Source organism: Sus scrofa, chromosome 2 (genome assembly GCF_054392235.1).
Source record: "Sus scrofa isolate SSC_HxYL_T2T_F1_AM1 chromosome 2, Sscrofa_HxYL_maternal_Yorkshire_Landrace_v2.0, whole genome shotgun sequence".
Classification (NCBI taxonomy): domain Eukaryota; kingdom Metazoa; phylum Chordata; class Mammalia; order Artiodactyla; family Suidae; genus Sus; species Sus scrofa.
The window spans coordinates 83,455,183-83,474,162 of NC_139384.1; the positions used below are offsets into that span (position 1 = coordinate 83,455,183).

An 18,980-nucleotide genomic window follows, 5' to 3' on the forward strand; every position below is an offset into this window, starting at 1 on the left:
GTACATTTGAAAACAGGTTTGGGTGATTGGGTTCTGTAAATGTTGATTAGATCATTGTGATTGATGTGTCACTCAGATATTCTGTATCTTTATTGATGTTTTTGTTTAGTGCCTATCAGAATCACTGAGAGAAGGGTATTTAAAATCTCCATTCATGGAGTTCCCATTGTGGCACAGCAGAAATGAATCCAACTAGGAACTATGAGGTTGTGAGTTCAATCCTTGGCCTGGCTCAGTGGGTTAAGGATCCAGCATTGCCGTGAGCCCTGGGGTAGGTCGAAGACGTGGCTCAGATCTGGCGTTGCTGTGGTTCTGGCGTAGGCCAGCAGCTGTAGCTCCGATTAGACCCCTAGCCTGGGAACTGCCATATGCCATGGGTGCGGCCCTGAAAAGACAAAAAGACAAAAAAAAAAAAAAAAAAATCTCCGGTCATGATTATTTATTGATTTATTTTTTAGTGCTGTTTTGAAGCTGTATTACTAGGTGCATACACATCTGTAATGATTATGTCATCCTGATAAATTGGTAATTTTACCATAATGAAACGCCCCTCGTTATCTCTAGTAATATTCCTTGCCTTGAAGTCTATTTTGTCTGGTTATTAAAGCCCCTCCAGCTTTCTTAAGATTAGCACATGGTTTATCTTTTTCCATTCTATTACTTTCCACCTATGTATGTCTTAGTATTTTAAAAGGGTTTCATTAGCCAACATATAATGGGATCTTATTTTTTATCCAGGCTGACCATTTCTGCCTTTTCATTCAAGTATTTACTCTATTTACATTCAATGTAATCATTAATATGTCTGGATAGGGGACAGCCATTTTGCTATTTGTTTCATCTATTTTTTTGTCCTTTATCCCCTGCCTTCTTTGAGGATAATCAATTATGTGTTTCTTATAGTTTAGACGGCAAAATTCTTCAGGTTTTGGTTAGATAGAATGTCTTTATTTCATCTTCCTTTTAAGAATAGCTTTGCTGGAGTTCCTGTCATGGCTCAGTGGTAATGAACCCCACTAGTATCCATGAGGACGCAGGTTCAATCCCTGGCCTTGCTCAGTGGGTTAAGGATCCGGCATTGCCATAAGCTGAAGTGTATGCCAGCAGAAATTAGATTGTAGCTCCAATTAGATTGTAGCTCCAATTAGACCCTTAGCCTGGGGTCTAATCCATATGCCATGGTGCAGCCCTAAAAAGACAAAATAAATAAATAATAAATTTTTAAAAAGAGAATAGCTTTGCTAGATATAGAGTTCTGGATTGACAAATTTTTGGCCCCCAACACATTAAAGATGTCATTCTGTTGTCTTCTGGTCACCATTGTTACTGATGAGAGGTTGGTTACCATCTTTGTCATTGTTTACTTGAGTATAAAATGTAGTTTTCTCTGACTTCTTTACAGACCTTTTTCTTTTTAATTTTTTATTTTAGTAGTTTAACTATGCCACACCTCAGTTGATTTTCTTTATATTTATCTTTCTTGAGTTTGTTGAGCTTCTGGGACCTGTAAGTTGATGTCTTTCACCAAATTTAAGAGGCATATGGCCATTCTTCAAATATATATTTTGCCCTTTTCTTCTGGGACTTCAGCTATATGTATGTTAGACTACATGTTCTGTTCATTTTTCTTCATTTGTTTTTCTCTCCATTTTTCAGACTGGGTTCTATTGATCTATCTTCAAGTTCACTGACTCTTCCTCTACATCTCTAATCAGCCATTAAGCCTCTCCAGTGAAATTGCCATTTTAATTACTGTGCTTTTCAGCTCCCAAATTTCTACTTGGTCCTTCTTTAAAATTTCTGTTCCTCCATTGAAATTCTCATATGTTCATTCATTGTGTGTATAACTTCCTTTCAGTTCTTGAAGCATATTTTTAGTAGCTGCTTTGTCTGTATCACATGGATTAACTTAGTTTGGCTGTAACTGACTTCTCTCTTTTTTTTCTTTAGTAAGAGTCACAATTTCCTATTTCTTCTCATATTCTTTATTGGATTCTAGATATCATGATTGATACATTGTAGAATCTCTAGATTCTCTGTTCCCCTGACTGAGTCCTCTCTTTAACTTGGCTGAAGCAAGTAACAGCTGAAATCTCCTCATAGCTTTTTTCATCTATGTACTGCTGGTTTTTCACCAAGACTCCCATGTCTACCCCAGTTGGCTAAAGATTTGGGTGGACCCTGTAGTCGGATTTGGAAGTTCACCCCCTCTGTGGCTCACTTTCTTCCCAAATTCCCTCTCAATATTATAAACATCAAGACAACCAAGCTGCCGATTTCTGCCACCTAAGCATTTGTGGATTGAGGCATGCCCTCAAGCAAAAAGCCAGAGTCACTAACCAATGACAGTGGTCCTTCAAAGGTAGGCTCCCTGGCAATGTCTGACTGCTTTGGTCACCCTCTAGTGTCATTAAATAGTTGCTTTGAAAACAAACAAACAAACAAACAAACAAAAAACCCCACTTGTCTAGATTTTATAGTTGTTAGGAGGAGTTAGTCCAACCAATTTGCTCCATCATTCCTAAAAGACAATGCTCTGTTGCATACCTTTTAAAAACTACTTTTCTTTAAAAAAAAAAACACCTAAACTTTAATGTGTCAAGAACCCTTGATTAATGGACCAAAATAAAACATTTTTTAAGGAAACCAGATCAGCTTATGTGCAACCTACAACCTTGATTATCTTAGGTGGGTGAGGAAGGATTCTATATGGGATGCATTGTAGGGACCCCTGTGTGAATTTCGTGGGGCTGCCATTCAAAGGACCACAAACTGGATGCCTTCAAACAACAAAAACTTATTCTATCACAATTCTGGATCCCTCTAAGGGAGAATCCTTCTTGCCTCTTCGAACTCTAGTGGACCTGGCAGTCTTTGGCATTCCTTGGCATCACTCTAGTCTCTGCCTCCATCATCACATGGCCTCTTCCCTGTGCATCCTTTTTTTCTATTACAAGAGCAGTGTCACTGGATTAAAGGTCCACCCTAATGCAGTATGATCTCACCTCCATCCTTTCCTTGAGTGCATCTGCAAAGACACTATTTCCAAATGAGGTCACAGTCTGAGATTTGGGTGGATGTGAATGTGGAGGGACAGTATTCAACCCACTCCAGCTCTCCAGAGTGATCTGTCCATTGTGTCCAAAAATCCCATCTTAAGTTTAAGGGATACATCTGGCTTCCAGGATTCCGGGATTTGATAAATCAATTTTATTAGCAACATTGTAAGCTTCAGGAATACCACTGTCATTTCAGGTCAGTGTCTGATATTTCCTTTTGCCTTTTTTTTTTTTTTTTTTTTTTTTTTTTTTTTTTTTTTGGCTATGCCTGCAACATGTGGAAGTCCCAGGGCCAGGGATCAAACTTGCACCACAGTAGCAATCAAACCACTGCAGCAACAACACCAGATCCTTAACCTATTGCACCACAATGAAACCCCTCTGTTTGTCTTTAAATGTCAATAGCCCCACCCTCCTAACAATTTGGGTGGCGCTCTGGGGCCCCCTTCAGTCTTGTCATGTTGGTGAGATGTGGCCCCAGAACTATGTGCTGGATCAAGGGCCACCAGGCCTCAAGGCTTTGAATCCAGGAAGTGTAATTTTTCTACCCATCTTCCAAAACCACATTGCTTTATCAAGCCCAAATTATATGGACCAGTGACCAGCAACTGTGGCCCATGGGTCAAACCTGGCTGATCGCCTGTTTTTACAAATAAAGTTTTATTAGAACACGGCCGGGATCATTCATTGTCAGCCATGGCTGCTCTTGTGCCATGATGGCAAAGTCTAGTGGTCGCAACAGAGACCAGCTGGGCCCCAAAGTCTCTAGTCCTTTACAGAAGAAGTTTTCTGACTCTGGTCTAAACAATATCCGCTAAGCAGTGTGATAGACAGCCAGGGCCTGGTCAGGGGCGTGTTAGACTAGGGAACACCCTAACATCAAAACTGCATGTGATCTTGAATAACTTGCATTCTGGAGGGTGCGTTCTGGCCACAGTAAGCAGAGCATGGGCCTACCATCTATCCCAGCTTTTCACAACCCCTTCTTGTTTTCATAAGACTTAAGCTGTGGAACATGAAACTGGTCTCAATGAAGTCAGCCTTCTCACTTTCTCACTAGTGGATTTGTTACATGGAGAGTTCTAGTCCATTTCTTCCTAGTGCCACTGAAGTTACCCACCTGGCTTCAGATGGGAGTAAAGTGATATAGCGGGGCCATATGATGGGTTTAAAGGTCAGAGAAAACTAAGGGACCTCGATTAAGCAAATTCCAACAGAATAATTCCATAGGTCAGTTCCATCAGGAAGGCAGAGAGAGTTGAAGATCCAGGCAATACATTATTGGAAATTCACAATCTCCTCTTCCTCCTCCTCAGAAAGAGGCAAAGAAAGTAAGGGGCACCAGTCACTGCGTAGCTCTGGGGACATCTGGTGGTGAGAAGTGAGTCAAGGTCATGGGAAAGAAGAATGCCACGAGCACGGCCACAGTCCATCCAGTGGTATTTGGGAGTGAGATGGGGGAGTCACAGCATGGTCACTAAAAATGGGGTCGAGCCAACACTCTCAGATCCAAGTGCATACCCACTTCTGCTTCCCTTAGGCAAATTATTTTAATCTATTATCAGTTTTTCTTTGTATTTTAAAAACAAAGCTAAAAAAAAAAAACAAACCTCCATTCATTATCAGAGGTGGGGACTCTTGGGGCTATACAGAAACATATATGACAGTATGTCCTGGGCAGTGTGTCTTGGTGCCTTGTTGTTCCAGCCTCTCTGGGAATTAGGAGCCCAGAGACGCCACTGATGGGTGAACGTGCTCAGAGCCACGGCCAGGAGGGAGAGGGATGGGGACAGGTGTATCTGACCATAACGCTACTTCTTCTCTCTGCAGTTTTCGTATTAAAATGCTTCTCAGGAGTTCCTGTCATGGCACAGTGGAAACGAATCTGACTAGGAACCATGAGGTTGCAGGTTTGATTCCTGGCCTTGCTCAGTGGGTTAGGGATCTGGCATTGCCATGAGCTGTGGTGTAGGTTGCAGATGCAGCTCGGATCCTGCGTTGCTGTGGCTATGGTATAGGCTGGCAGCTATAGCTCCGATTAGACCCCTAGCCTGGGGACCTCCATGTGCTGCAGGTGCGGCCCTAAAAAGACAAAAGACAAAAAAATAAAAAATAAAAAAATAAAATGCTTCTCAAAGCCCTAAGGTAGCCTAGCCAGTGTTTATTTTAAAATGAAGCGCTTTCAGAGTTCCCTCGTGGCTCAGGGTCAAGGATCCAATGTTGTCATTGCTGTGGCATGGGTCACTGCTATGGTGCTGGTTCCCTGGCCCAGGAATTTCCATATGCTGAAGGCATGGCCTGAAAAAAAAAAAACAAAACAAAAACCAAGTGACGAGTTTGACTTTTAGCATTTTCCTGGAGTGACCATTTGTATCATCTGCCACTTTGTGCTGAGGTTAAATGAATCTTTTGGCAGAGAAGTTTTAAACTACCTTTTTGCAAGACTGTCTGTGCCTGACTACAAAGAAATAGTTTTACGCTTTCTCATGGGCGAAGGAACAGAGGGCCCTTTTCCTTATTGCTGAAATGCTTGAGGACTTTTCTCCAGCCCAAAGCAATGTGCCATTTCTTTCCTCTGCTCTCAACTATTTTCTCTCTAGGCCAGTGGTTCTCAACCAGGGTTGAATCTGATCCTCAGGGGATACTGGGCAGTTTCTGGGGAGTGTGGTCCCTTGACAATGGTTAAGCCTGATCATATTGGCAAGTGAGCAGCAGTTGTCCCCAGCCCACCATTCAGGAATTCCTACAGAGCTATTTTTTGGGGGTTATATTTAGAAAAACATTCCTTGCCCCTCTCCCTTTTCTCTTCCTATGGAACAATTGTGCAACCTCTCCCTGCCCACTGTGCCCCCTTCCTTTCTCAATCTGGCCTGGGTTCCTGCATTTGAACTTGGAAGACAGTAGGTCATTACTGCTCGCATCTGAAGCTGCCTCTCTGGGCGTCATGATCACAGCCCTGCCCCACTCACTCTCTCTCCACCTCTCTTTAGAACTGAGCATGCAGAATTCAGAGGGTGGATCGGAATCGCCGGCTTCCGTGGCTCTGTGTCCATCGGCGGCAGCCCAGGCGCCCGTGGCCCAGCCTGTGCCAGCCTCCCCGCAGGTAACAGACCAGTGCTCGGGCTGCTCTGGGAAAACCAGCACAGCCAGGGTAGATGCGGCCACCTTGGTTTTGAAAAACATTTCAACCAGCAGAGTGAGGAATCTGCATTTTTATGAATTGACTTCTCAGTTCCACAGCTGCTGCTGTTGGAAAAGCTGCACCCTTGTCCACCTCCCCAACACCGCGTTATGTGGCTTTTTCACTGTTTGTTTAGAAGGTCCCACCAAGGAATCTATGCTCCAAACTCAGAAAGAAAGCACTTCCCTGATTCTGACTTAGTCTGTTCTTATCTGCTAGTGGAAGTTTTCTTGTATCTTAGAAATGACCCTTCTACACGGAAAGCCTTCCTATCCATAAGGCAAGAGAGAAGTAAGAATTGTTAGGAATGGGTTCAAAATTGAGTCTAGCATTAGAATTGGTATATTCTTTCAAATTTGTGGAGAGGGAATTTTCACATTAAGGCTCTCCCAACTTCTAGATTTCTACAGCAGATTGAAATATACCCCACAAAGTAGACATAAAGTTAGTGACATAATTCTACATGAAACTGAAGGTAACAGAACAGGAAATCATAGACACGTGCAGGGATCCACTGTGGCCATGGGATCATCTATGATTTACAAATCTAAAAGTTTAGGAGCATGACAGAAAGAATTGATTATGGTGGGAAAAAAAACCCCAAAATTTGGCAAAAGCTAAAAAGGCAGACATTGAAGCAGTTTATTCAGCTTAGAATGTACAGTTGGACATGTTTAGGGTTTATTTCTTGGCCCCAGCGTGGGTGCCAAGAGGGCATGATCATTGTCATCTGTGACCTAATTGACCACTCTCTTGCCCACTGAGCCTGGTGAAGCAGCCGTTCACCTCGTGCTCCCTTGGGTCCCTCTGCCAAGCCCCAGCCTCAGGCACCCCTGGCCCAGGTGGCAGCTGCTTTCACTGCAGCAGCTGCAGGCAGAATGGTCCCAGGGTGCTGCCATGGCCACCGAGTCTGTCCTAGGTTCTAGGGCATCCATCCTTGCTGGAGGTGGATCCAGCCCCACCCCACCCCCACCCCGCCCCGGCACTTCAACCCCCCACCCAAGCACTCTCGCCTGTAGGCTGCACTGCATTGCCTGAACAGTGAGCACCCTCTGTACTGTGATACAGTCTTCCTGCTTCACCTCTCAACCCTGCGCCACATCTGGCAGAACTTTCCACAGTGGATGTGTTGTTCTGTCACCAGCCCCACCAGGCTCCAAGCACTGGCAATGTAGCCAGTGCTCCTGAAGAACCGAATTTTACAATTCATTTAAATTGAATTAAATTTCAATGGTGGAGTCCCCATTGTGGCACAGCAGAAATGAATCCCACTAGTAACCATGAGGTTGTGGGTTTGATCCCTGGCCTCGCTCAGTGGGTTAAGGATCCGGTATTGCCATGAGCTGTGGTGTAGGTCGCAGATGCAGCTCAGATCTGGCGTTGCTATGGCTGTAGTGTAGGCCGGCAGCTGTAGCTCTGACTGGATCCCTAACCTGGGAACCTCCATGTGCTGCGGATGTGGCCTTAAAAAGCAAAATTAAAAAAAAAAAATTCAATGGCCACATGGCTACACAGTAGCTTCTGTATCCGACAGCTCAGCTTTAGGGTATATGCATATAAATCCTTAATATTCTTTCTAATTTATTTACTTGCTGTGAAATTCACACAACATAAAATTCACCATTTTGGAGTTCCCACTGTGGCTTAGCAGTAACAAACCCGACCAGTATCCATGAGGATGTGGGTTAGATCCCTGGCCCTGCTCAATAGGTTAAGGATCTGGTGTTGCTGTTAGCTGTGCTGTAGGTTGCAGATTCAGCGCTGATCCTGAGTTGCCATGGCTGTGGTGTAGGCCAGCAGCTGCAGCTCCTATTTGACCACTGGCCTGGGAACTCCCATATACCTGGTGCAGCCCTGAAAAGACCAAAAAAAAAAAAAAAAAAAATTTCCCATCATGGCTCAGTGGAAACAAATCTGACTAGTATCCATGAAAACTCAGGTTTGATCCCTGGCCCCACTCAGTGGGTTAAGGATTCAGCGTTGCTGTGCGCTGTGGTTTAGGTCACAGTCTTCTTGGCTTGGATCCCACATTGTTGTGGCTGTGGTGTAGGCCAGCGGCTACAGCTCTGATTCAACCCCTAGCCTGGGAACCTCCATAGGAGCTCGGCCCTAAAAAGACAAAAAAAAAAAAAAAGAAAAGAAAAGAAAAGAAAAAATTCACCGTTTTAAGGTGAGCAACTCAGTGGCATCCAGAATATTTTCATCACCCCAAAAAGAAATTCTCTCCCCATTGGCAGTCACCCTCCATCTCTCTCCCCCAGCCTCTGACAACCAGGAATGCACTCTGGCCCTGTGGACTTCCGTGTTCCCGACCTTTCATGTGAATAGAATCACACACTCTGGCCTTTTAGGTCTGCTTCTCTGGCTGAGCATGGTGTTTTCAAGGTCCATCCACGTTGTAGCAAGAGTCAGTGCTTCACTCCTTTTTCTGGCTGAGTCACGTTTCCGGTGTGTGGAGGGACCACATTGCGTATCCATCCGGCCTGTTGATTTCTGTAGCATCCGTGTTCTCTTTGTCTTTGATGGTGAGTTCATGGAGGGCGGAGTCCCTGTTGAATTCTCAGTACAATGGTGTTTATAAAGCCAAGCTTTGCAGAATTACCACCACCAGAGAGAACCAAGAGGCGGAGCCACAGGCTTGAGTGCGTGTGCATGTGCACGAGTCACCACTGCGTGCACACCTACGTCAGCCCGAGCGCATGCGGACATGCGCCCTTCTGGCCTTTCCTGCCCCTCCCGCTCGTTTTTCCGTAAAGCCGCTGGAATTGGTGTGGTAGTTCTGGCTGTAACCAGTGTTTGTTTTCAGAACTAACCTCCTACAAGCCTAAATGTCCTCTTTCCTTCCCTTTTAGAGGGTGTTGGTCCAGGCAGCGGGCTCGGCTCCCAAAGGGGCCCAGATGCAGCCAATCTCCCTCCCCAGAGTCCAGCAGGTGCCACAGCAGGTAACCACAACACAGGAGACGCGGGACATGCGCGGTTGGCACTTAGCATTCGGGAGCCCTGTCTAAAAATGATGATGCATGCCTTTTTGTTGTTGCTGTTCCTTTTTGTTTGATGTGTTCAGTTCCTTACCAGAAAGTTCTTTTGGTAGCTGTGTTTAAAAAAAAATCTTTTGCTGCAGATAGTTTGCAACAAGCCAAGAAAGCTGATGATCTTTCATTCATTCAGATATTCAGCCTTTGGGGCGCAAGCGAGCCCCTAGATAGAGCGCGGGGTGCAGCAGTAGACACGCAGGCAGATAGCGGAGGTTTCTGGATTGGAGGAGCATGGAGCCTCCTGGGGAGGCAAACCCATCCGCAGGCAAGTGCTGGACCCTCAGAGGGGTGCTTCTTGTGAAATTAAATTATTTGAAAGCAAAGCTTGAACGTGTGCGCTCAGCAGCCAAAAAGCAGCACAGATCATCAGCTCAAATAGTCAGCATGATCTGAGCAGCAGTCGGTGCACCTTTCCTGGGAAAAGCCTAACCATGCTTTTTATTTTTTGACTTTGCGGATACGATGGTCTTTGGCACAGCTACACAACTCTGTGTCTGTTATTGTGTTTTGCAAAAGTCATTAGGGAATAGCAGTCGCTGTGTGCCGATAAAACTTTATTTACAAGAACAGGTGGGCCAATTTGGCCCAAGGGTGGGAGTTTGCCACCTTCTGCTCTGTAAGATGCTGAATTAAAATCAGTTTAGGCTCCTTCCTGTCTAAAAGGGCCCATGAGCATAATTCGAGATGGCCAGACCCCAGAGGACACACCTCTGTCTTTGGGGGGCTCCCACTCAGATTAGTAGGATATTTAGAGATGTTTGCCTGGTGCTGTGTGGTTTTGGGGGTCCTGGGGGAGAAGCAAAGGTTGGAGGAGGGTGTCCAGGGAACCAGCAGCTCTCTCTTAGCTCCTCGAGGGAGAGGCAACCACGACTCCTGTGATTTCAGAAGCTTCCCCTCCTCTGTGGGGCTGGGCCTATCCCAGCTGTCTCTCTCTGGGCAACTTGACTTTTGTGTCTTACCCAGTTCCCTAAGACAAAGCCCAGCCAGCATGATCACCCCTGGAACCTTCTCAGGCATGTTTGTCATCCAGGGGGTTGTCCCTGGAGGTGGGAGTTGGTGTCCCTGTCCTGCTGCAGCACGAAAAGGCCTACAGAGAGAAGGCACCATGAGACCGGTCCTCACTTTTCTCAGTCCCCATATGGGGTTGAATTAGATTTCTGCTAAGCCTTCCTCGGCAGTGAGGTTCTGAAGTTCTGCACACAGCACTCTGGGCCTCCACCAGTGGGGCCAGCATCCCTCCTGGGCCGGGGGCGGGGTGAGGTGTCAGCTGGGGCTTTGACAGAGGGGGGAGGGGTGGGGTGAACTTGGGTCTTCCCACTGGCCCCCTCCCTCCAGGCACATTACTCCTGCTGCTTCTGCTCAGACCTTCACAGTCTCTCCCCACTGTGGCCCCAGGCCCCCTGCCCCGATGCTGGGAAGGGCCACCAAAGGGAACGACAGGGGGGCGGTGGAGAGTGTGAGCAGCTGGAGCCCCCTCCCCTGCCTGGGGGGGCCGTGGGAGCATCCGCTGCTCTGAGGTCTGCATCCTGTCAGCATCTCTGGCTTGTGCTGTCCAGCAGGACCTGCCCCTCTACCCAGGGGCAAGTGGGCCACACACATCCCCCAGCCCTCCTCTGCTCTGAGCTGCCCACTGGGTTCCTCCCACCCCAACAACCCTGCACAGAAGAGAGGCCCCAACCCACTGCAGTTCCATTCCTGTGTGGGATCATCTGGTATATGTAGCCATAAAGGGCCTGCCTCTCCTGATTTCTTTCTAGAAGTGCCAGCCATGGGCAGGAACACTGTTATATGGTACCAAGTATTCATAAGAGGCCAGAGAGGATATTTCCGCCTGCATAATCTGGAAATCGTGAACAAGGGGACTCTGTGTAACACCAAGTATCTGCTGTTGTTTCAGATCCAGCCCGTGCAGCACGTGTACCCTCCCCAGGTGCAGTACGTGGAAGGGGGGGACGCCATCTACACCAACGGAGCCTTGTACGTGGGTGTCCCCGCCCCCCAGGAAGGGGCCTCATAGGGAACCAACCATAGGCCACTGCCCGATCTTCTTTCACGACGCCCACCCTTGGGGATGTGTTTGCAAAAAATCCTCTCCCTTAGCCTTCGGGTGACAGGTTCCAACTGTTGCGATGGCACCAAGACATCACACCCCTGTGATTTCAGAAATCACACGTCATTGTAGCTTTACTTCTAGGAAGGGCAGTCTTTAAAAGCAAAACCAAAAAAGGCCAGGAAATCCAAATCCAACTTCTAAGTCTTAAGAGTCAGTCTTTGCAATCCAGAAAGAAACCCTTTCCTACTTTTTCATTCCGATGTCTGTTAACCCCTGGCTTTTTCTGATGTGGTACAACTCTATCTTCCCTTTGTCAAGGACGTCTAGGGTTTTCTGTTCATGGACCCTCTGGTGCTTGGGGCAGAAAGTAATGCGTTTCCCAGAAGCTCATTGTGCTCAGACGCGAGTTCTTTTGCTTGTTTCTGCCTCTGGTTTCCACGACTCCATCCTGAGTCCTGAGATGGCTTGGGAGGGTTTGGTTGTGGTTAAAGAGATGTGATTGCTGGAGCACAACATGACACAAAGGAGTGCGTCATAAAGCCTGTGCTCCAAGAGTCAGCATCCTGGTTTGATGGCATTGCGGTCAGAGAGGATGTCCCCTGGGGGATGGAGGGGCTGTCCTGCCCCCTAGAGGGGCCTTCCCTCAAAATGAGGCCCTAACCCTTAGTCACCCCTAAGGAAAAAAACCCCTACTGACTGCCTTTCGCTACAGCTAGATCTTGAAAACCTAGGTCTCAAGTGGCGCGGTTAATCATTTGATCCAGATGTTAAAGGAACATCAGACAAATTCTTGGAATCACTTAGAAATTCTTTTTCTTATGCAATTCCATTTTTTAAAACTTGCTGGTTTGAAAGAACTAGAGATTCATAGGAAGTTGCAAAATGAGCCCTGAGTCCCTTTGTACCCTTCCCCCAGCCTCCCCGCCCCTCTTCCTGCCCCTGGTACTGACATATTCTGTGACTGCAGGACAGTCTCAAAACCGGGACATCCACAGCAGGCCAGATTCAGCTGCACAGCCTTTATACGTGCCTGTGCACGGGAGCATGTGTGTACGGCTCCATTCGATCTTACCCTAGGGGTAGACCTCTTGCAACCAAGGTCAGGTCCAGCCCCGACTCCCCCCCACCAAGGAGCTCCCACAGGCAGTTTGTAGGTGACCAGTTGGCTGTGATCCTGAGATGATGGCTGTGACATCTGCATTGTGTTGACAGTTTGCGTCTGACATACCCGTGTGCTCAGCTCCGTGGTCCTCAGCATTCACATGAGGCCTTCTCTCTTCCGACAGGCGGACGGCCTACACCTACAACCCCGAACCCCAGATGTACGCCCCCAGCAGCGCCGCATCATACTTTGAGGCCCCTGGCGGCGCCCAGGTGACCGTGGCAGGCTCCTCCCCGCCGGCCGTCCCCGCCCACAGCATGGTCGGCATCACCATGGAAGTCGGGGGGAGCCCCATCGTCTCCAGCGCGGGAGCCTACCTCATCCACGGAGGCATGGACAGCACCAGGCACTCCCTGGCCCACACGTCCCGCTCGTCGCCGGCCACGGTATGTATGGCGGAGGCTCTCGGGGGCATCAGGTTAGGCCCTGAATAGACTCCCGGCAGCAGCGGGGACGGTGAGTAGAAGGCAGCCGGAGCACGGGTGTGGGAGCCCAGCCAGCCTCTGATGGGCCACTGACCCATGGCAGGTTCCTGCCTCTTTGAACCTCAGTTCCTCCCTTAGTAAAGACAGAAAGAAAGAAAAGAAAAAAGAAAAAGGGAGTTCCCATTGTGGCACAGCGGAAGCGAATCCGACTAAGAACCATGAGGTTGTGGGTTTGATCCCTGGCCTCGCTCAGTGGGTTAAGGATCCGGCGTTGCTGTGAGCTGTGGTGTAGGTCGCAGACAGGGCTCGGATCTGGTGTTTCTGTGACTGTGGTGTAGGCCGGCAGCTACAGCTCCAATTGGACCCCTAGCTTGGGAACCTCACTATGCCGCTGGTGTGGCCCTAAAAAGACCAAAAAAAAAAAAAAAAAAAAAAAGACAGAAGGTGAGGGGGCTCTGGCAGATCACCGTGAGCCTTGCATGTGGGAAGGCACCCATGTGCTGGTTGAGGCTGCCGCCCCTGGTGTTCCATCATGGCCGTGGTCATCGTCACCAGTCTCTCAGAGGCGGTGATCAAGCCATCCATGTGACGACTGGGCTGAACTAAAGCAGAGCTGTGCCTGTTTCCCCAGGCTCCAGTCCAAAACGCGGTTTCCTTTTACAACTCCATTTCCCACATTTACTCTTATCTTTTTTAAATGAGCACAGAGTAAAATGGACCTTTTTTTGGTGTACAGACTCCTGGTTGTCCCCAGATCAGGATACAGAATGGTTGCATCACCTCCAAAACTCCCTCAGGTGTTTCTTGGTAGTCATGACCTGCACCCGCACCCGCTGTTCTGTTGTCTGTCACTGTAGTTCTCTCGGGGTGGGGGTGGGGGGGGGTGCATAAAGGGACTCATACGAAGATACGTTTTGTAACTGGCTGCATTCACTCAGCGTGGGTCCCTGATTGTCAGTGAGTCACTGGTTCGTTCTTGATCCTGAGCAGCGTTCGTTACACCGCAGCTTGTGTTCCCATTCACCAGCTGCAGGTTACTTTGCTCTATTTTCAGTTTTCAGCGATTGTGCATAAAACAGCTAGAAATGCTCCCATGTATAGACAAATGTTTTCCTTTCTTGGGGGTCAGTACCTACAAGTGGGATTGCTGGCTCCTATGGTAAGTGTATGTTTAACTTGATCTGAAACCACCAGTGTCTTCCCTGGTGGTGGCACCGTTTTGCACTCCCCCGGCCGTCTCTGAGTTCCTCTCGCCCCACCTCATCGTCAGCACATAGTATTGTCAACTTCTTTCGTTGTAGCCATTCTCATAGGTGTGTGGTGGCATCTCACTGCAGTTGTAATTACTAATGATAGCAAGCACCCATTCACAGGTGCCTTTCCTATATGGTCCTTGGTGATGTGTCAGTTGAAGTCATTTGTTTATTTTTTAGCTGGGTTGTTTGTTTTCTTACTGTTGAGTTTGAGGAATTATTTGTGTACCCTGGATACAAGTCCCCTGCCCAGTATGTGATTTGCAAATATTTCCTCCGAGTCTTTAAAGTGTTTTTTCATTCTCTTTAGAGTGTCTTTTGGGGGAGTTTCTTGGTGGCTCAACAGGTTAAGATCCAGCATTGTCACTCCTGTGGCATAGGTTTGGTTCCTGGCCCAGGAGCTTCCACATGCCTCAAGCACTGCCAAAAAAAAAGAAAAAAAAGAAAAAGAAAAAGAAAAAAGTGTCTTTTGCAGAGAAGAAAAATATTTTCTGACAATTTTGGCCAAATCCTATTTATAATTTTTCTTTTTTGAAAAGATTACACTTTTGATGTCATGCCTGAGAGCTCTTTGCCTATCCCCAGGTCATGAAGATTTTCTCCTTTGTTTTCTTTGAAAAGTTTTATAGTTTTAGATAACATTTAACTATGCTTTATTCTGAGTTAACTTTTTTTTCTTTTTTCTTTTTTCTTTTTAGGGCTGTACCATGGCATATGGAAGTTCCCAGGCTAGGGGTCGAATCAGAGCTGCAGCTGCCAGCCTATACCACAGCCACAGCATCGCTGGACCCTTAACCCACTGAGCAGGGCCAGGAATCAAACCCACATCCTCATGGATACCAGTTGGTTCTTAACCTGGTGAGCCACGACAGGAATTCCCTGAGTTAACTTTTCTATAAGACATAAAGTTTATGTCGAGGTTTATTTTTATGCACATGAAAAAATCAGTTGTTCTGGCATTGTTTGTTAAAAAGGTTATCCTCTCTCCATCAGATTGCTTTTGCATCTTTATCAAAAATCACTTGGCCTATTTCAGCACAATCTGTTCTGTTTCGTTAATCTATGTGCCTGTCCCTTTGCCAATACCATACTGTCTTTAATTATAACAGCTTTAGAGTCAGTCTCAAAATTGGGTAGACTGGTTCCTCTCACTTTATGCTTCAGTATTGTACTAGATGTTTTTATAAATTTAGAATTTTCTGTATACATTTTAGATCAGTTTATCCATATTTACAAAAAAAATTCCTAGTGAGATTTTGACTATACAGCATTAAAGCTGTACATCAATTGATGTTTTTACTATGTTGGGTCTTCCGGTCCATGATCATGATATGTTTTCTCCACTTATTTAGATATTCTTTGATTTCTTCCATCAGCGTTTAGTAATTTTTGACATGCAGATCCTATACTTACTTTGTTAGGTTTATGCCTACGTATTTTTGGAGCTATTGTAAATGTTACTGGTTTTTCAGTTTCCAACTGTTCATTGCTAGTATATGAAAACATGTTTGATTTCCGGGTGGTTTTTTTTGTTTGTTTTTGTTTGTTTGTTTGTTTGTTTTGTCTTTTTAGGGCCGCATCCGCAGCACATGGAGGTTCCCAGGCCAGGGGTCCAATTGGAACTGTTGCCGCCAGCCTACACCACAGCCACAGCAACGTGGGATCCGAGCTGCATCTGCGACCTACACCACAGCTCACAGCAACGCCAAATCCTTAACCCACTGAGCGAGGCGAGGCCAGGAATCGAACCCGAAACCTCATGGTTCCTAGTTGGATTCATTTCTACTGCGCCACGACAGGAACGCCCTGATTTCTGGCTTTTGACCTCCCCTCTTACCCCCTTGCTGAACTAACTTTTTAGTTCCAAAGGTTTTTGTGGTCTTCAAGTGAGAACAGTTTCATTTCTTCCTTTTCAATCCTGATGACTTTTATTTCTTTTTCTTGCCTTATTTCACTGACTGGAACATCTAGGTGATGCTGCATAAAAGTGGTGAGAGTGGACGTGCTTGCCTTGTTCTCAGTCTTAGGGGAAAAGCTTCAGTCTTTCACTCCTGTGTCATGTTACCTGTTGGTTTGTTACAAATGCCCTTTTTCAGGTTGAGGAAGTTTCCTTCTATTCCTAGTTGTCTGAGAGTCTTTATGGTAGTTGGATGTTGAGTTTTGGCAGATGTTTTTTCTTCATTGATATGATCATGTGTTTTTCTTCTTTAGACTGTTAATATGATGGATTACATTGATTGATTGTCAGTTAAAAAATAACTTCCTATTTTTGTGGGGGCCTAATCTACAATAGAAGGTGATGTTCTTCTTTTCTTTTTTTTTTTTCTTTTTCTCTGCTTTTTAAGGCTGCACTTGCAGCACATGGAAGTTCCCAGGCTAGGGGTCAAATCGGAGATGCAGCTGCCAGCCTGTGCCACAGCCACAGCAATGCTGGATCTGAGCCACAGCTGTGACCTGCACCACAGCTCACGGCAACACCAGACACTCAACCCACTGAGTGAGACTAGGGATCGAACCTGCATCTTCATGGATACTAGTTGGGTTCGTTACCACTGAACCACAGTGAGAACTCCAGAAGGTGATAATTCTAGTCTGATCCCTGTTCTCTTGGTCCTGATGTGTTTCGAGGTCACCCTGACATCAGAGCCCCCCAGTTCTTGCTGTCCTGTCTCTATGTATATCTAGAATGCTTCCCAGGACCTGACTGTGAGGACAGATGTGGGGAGAAGTCACTTGCTCTTTAGAGCCCTGACTGTGGGGTGGTGCCTGTTGCTCTATCCCAGATGCACCAGCTTGTACCTTGCGTCACTTGGTCCCTCCAGGGCCGTCAGCACACCCTCAGAGGACTGGCTGTCGGACCTGAGTTTAGAGCTGCCGTTGATCAGAAACATTCCTCACAGACTACGTTAACTTTCACGGACGTGATGGCTCCATGTCAGCAGAATGGATCAACTTATAATAGTGAATAAAGTCACAGACCTGCTGGGGTCACAGGGCACAGTGCTCTCCACGGTCAACACTGTGTGCCAATAAATATGCAGCTCAGACCCTCGGCCGCCTGGTTACTGTGATCTGTCATCTGGGTTGCGCTAAAAGAATCAAGTTTTTAATAGATTGGAAATTCACGAACAGGCTGAGCTTTGACTCTCCCCACCTCCCAGCCCACAAAAGCTCCTGGAGAGTTATCATCTTGGATGAGTATCTGCCTCTCGACTCTGCCTGCTCCATTGTGGGGTTTTGGCTTGCTTTGGGGGTGGGAACATCTTAAAAGGACCAGCAGAGACTGAGGTACTTCCCAAGAGCCAAGGACAGGACTGGCCCTGAGCTTGCAGCAGAACTAAGCCTGTATCTGGCATTTTAACAGCTGTCGGTTTTGAGGGACTTCGAGTTAACCTTGAAAAGAGACCACAGGGAGTTTCCTTGTGGTGCATCAGGTTAGGGATCCAGTGTTGTCACTGCAGCAGCTTGGGTTGCTGCTGTGGCACAAGTTTGATCCCTGGTCTGGGAACTTCAACAAGCTACTGGCTCAGCCAGAAAAAAAAAAAAAAAAAAAAAACAGATCACAAAGATCAGAGCATTTCAGCACCTACAGCCCCAGTGAGTGATTTCAGACTTTCGGTGACACATTTTCTTGAGTCTTATTTCTGGTTAAAATCTCATCTGTATTTTAAATCTTAGAAGTGAATTCCCCAAATGGTAAATTTTTGACCACTTTTCCTGTTGTGCTTTTTTCTTCTTTTTTTGACCACATGGAGCAGAGATGCTAAGTTGAGAGTCTTGCCCTTCAGATTGCGTCAAGGGAAGGCTCCTGGGGTTTCATGAGGAAGAGCCCCAGGCAAGCAGGTGGCCCTCTGGGCCACAAAGTGGGGGCTGATGAAGACAGATCATCTGTCGGGTTTTTAAGATAATAAAAACCCAGCGTCCCTGTCCATGACAGGATGTGCTCTCGCAATGTCTCATCAGGGCTCCTAAACCTGGCCTGGTGAAGGGTAGGTGGACCACCTGGACTACATTTCCAGGAAGTCAGAGAGCGCCACGGTACAGCAGGGGTGGCCCTGGATGCGCCGATCACATGAAGGTTGGGGTGGGTGTCAGCCCCAGCGACTCCGCTCAGGTGGGCTGGACATTCATCTGGGAGCACCAGCTTCCCAGAAGCCGGAAGGGCCAGCACTTCACCTCGGAGAACAGCACTATCAACATCTCCTGCCCCCAAGTGAGGAAAACACACTTGCGTGGGTCTGCAGAGCCAGACTCTCAGCAGCCCGGCCCCATGGAGCACTTAGGGTCTTCTTTGAAAATACTGAGATCTCAATATTAAAAGCCATGGTATCTGGGGCACTTGGAGTGATGGATTGGAGTCCCATCCAATATTCAAGCTACAGCAGATGTCCTTGAGATGCGCCACTTGAAATCATAGGTGCTTCTTTACGGAGTCATCAGAAACTTGGCTCCTGCTCTCAAAACCCAAGCGAACATCTTGGCCCTGATGCCAGCGCATGTGGGTGCAGAACAGCCGAATCTCACACGCTCTGTCCAGCTCACCGGGAAGACGAACGCGTAGCCACTGGAGTGGATGTGTCTTTAAAGGATCTGTTTCTGTCGGCACTGAATCAAGGCCAAAAGAGACTCAGGACCATCCACGGCTCCCTGTGTGTGGCCTGGCTTCCCACGAAGGCCCCTCCATCCTCGCGGCGCCCCTTCCTAGTGGCCCACGAGGCTGGTGCCCCATCCACTGGGCGTCCCAGCTCATGATGGCTCGTCAAGTGCAAAACATCTCTGTAGTCTGTGTTCTCAGGGAAGACCCAGGATATC

General features: G+C 47.1%; 1 protein-coding gene across 22 annotated transcripts in view; it reads left to right on the forward strand.

Annotated features, from left to right (window-relative positions):
• RFX2 (regulatory factor X2) overlaps window positions 1–18,980 on the forward strand; it is a 107,327-nt gene that overhangs the window by 49,732 nt on the left and 38,615 nt on the right. For 6 of the 22 annotated variants that reach the window (XM_021083997.2, XM_021083999.2, XM_021083995.2 and 3 more), the window contains 4 exons: window positions 6,050–6,162; window positions 9,093–9,182; window positions 11,173–11,252; window positions 12,615–12,876. In XM_021083997.2, coding sequence (XP_020939656.1) covers window positions 6,058–6,162; window positions 9,093–9,182; window positions 11,173–11,252; window positions 12,615–12,876 — 537 coding nt within the window. In that variant the 5' untranslated portion in view covers window positions 6,050–6,057. Of the gene's footprint in view, window positions 1–6,049; window positions 6,163–9,092; window positions 9,183–9,408; window positions 9,541–11,172; window positions 11,253–12,614; window positions 12,877–18,980 lie in introns of those variants that run through there. The other 16 variants (XR_014837742.1, XM_021084001.2, XM_085013179.1 and 13 more) reach the window with 5 other exon arrangements.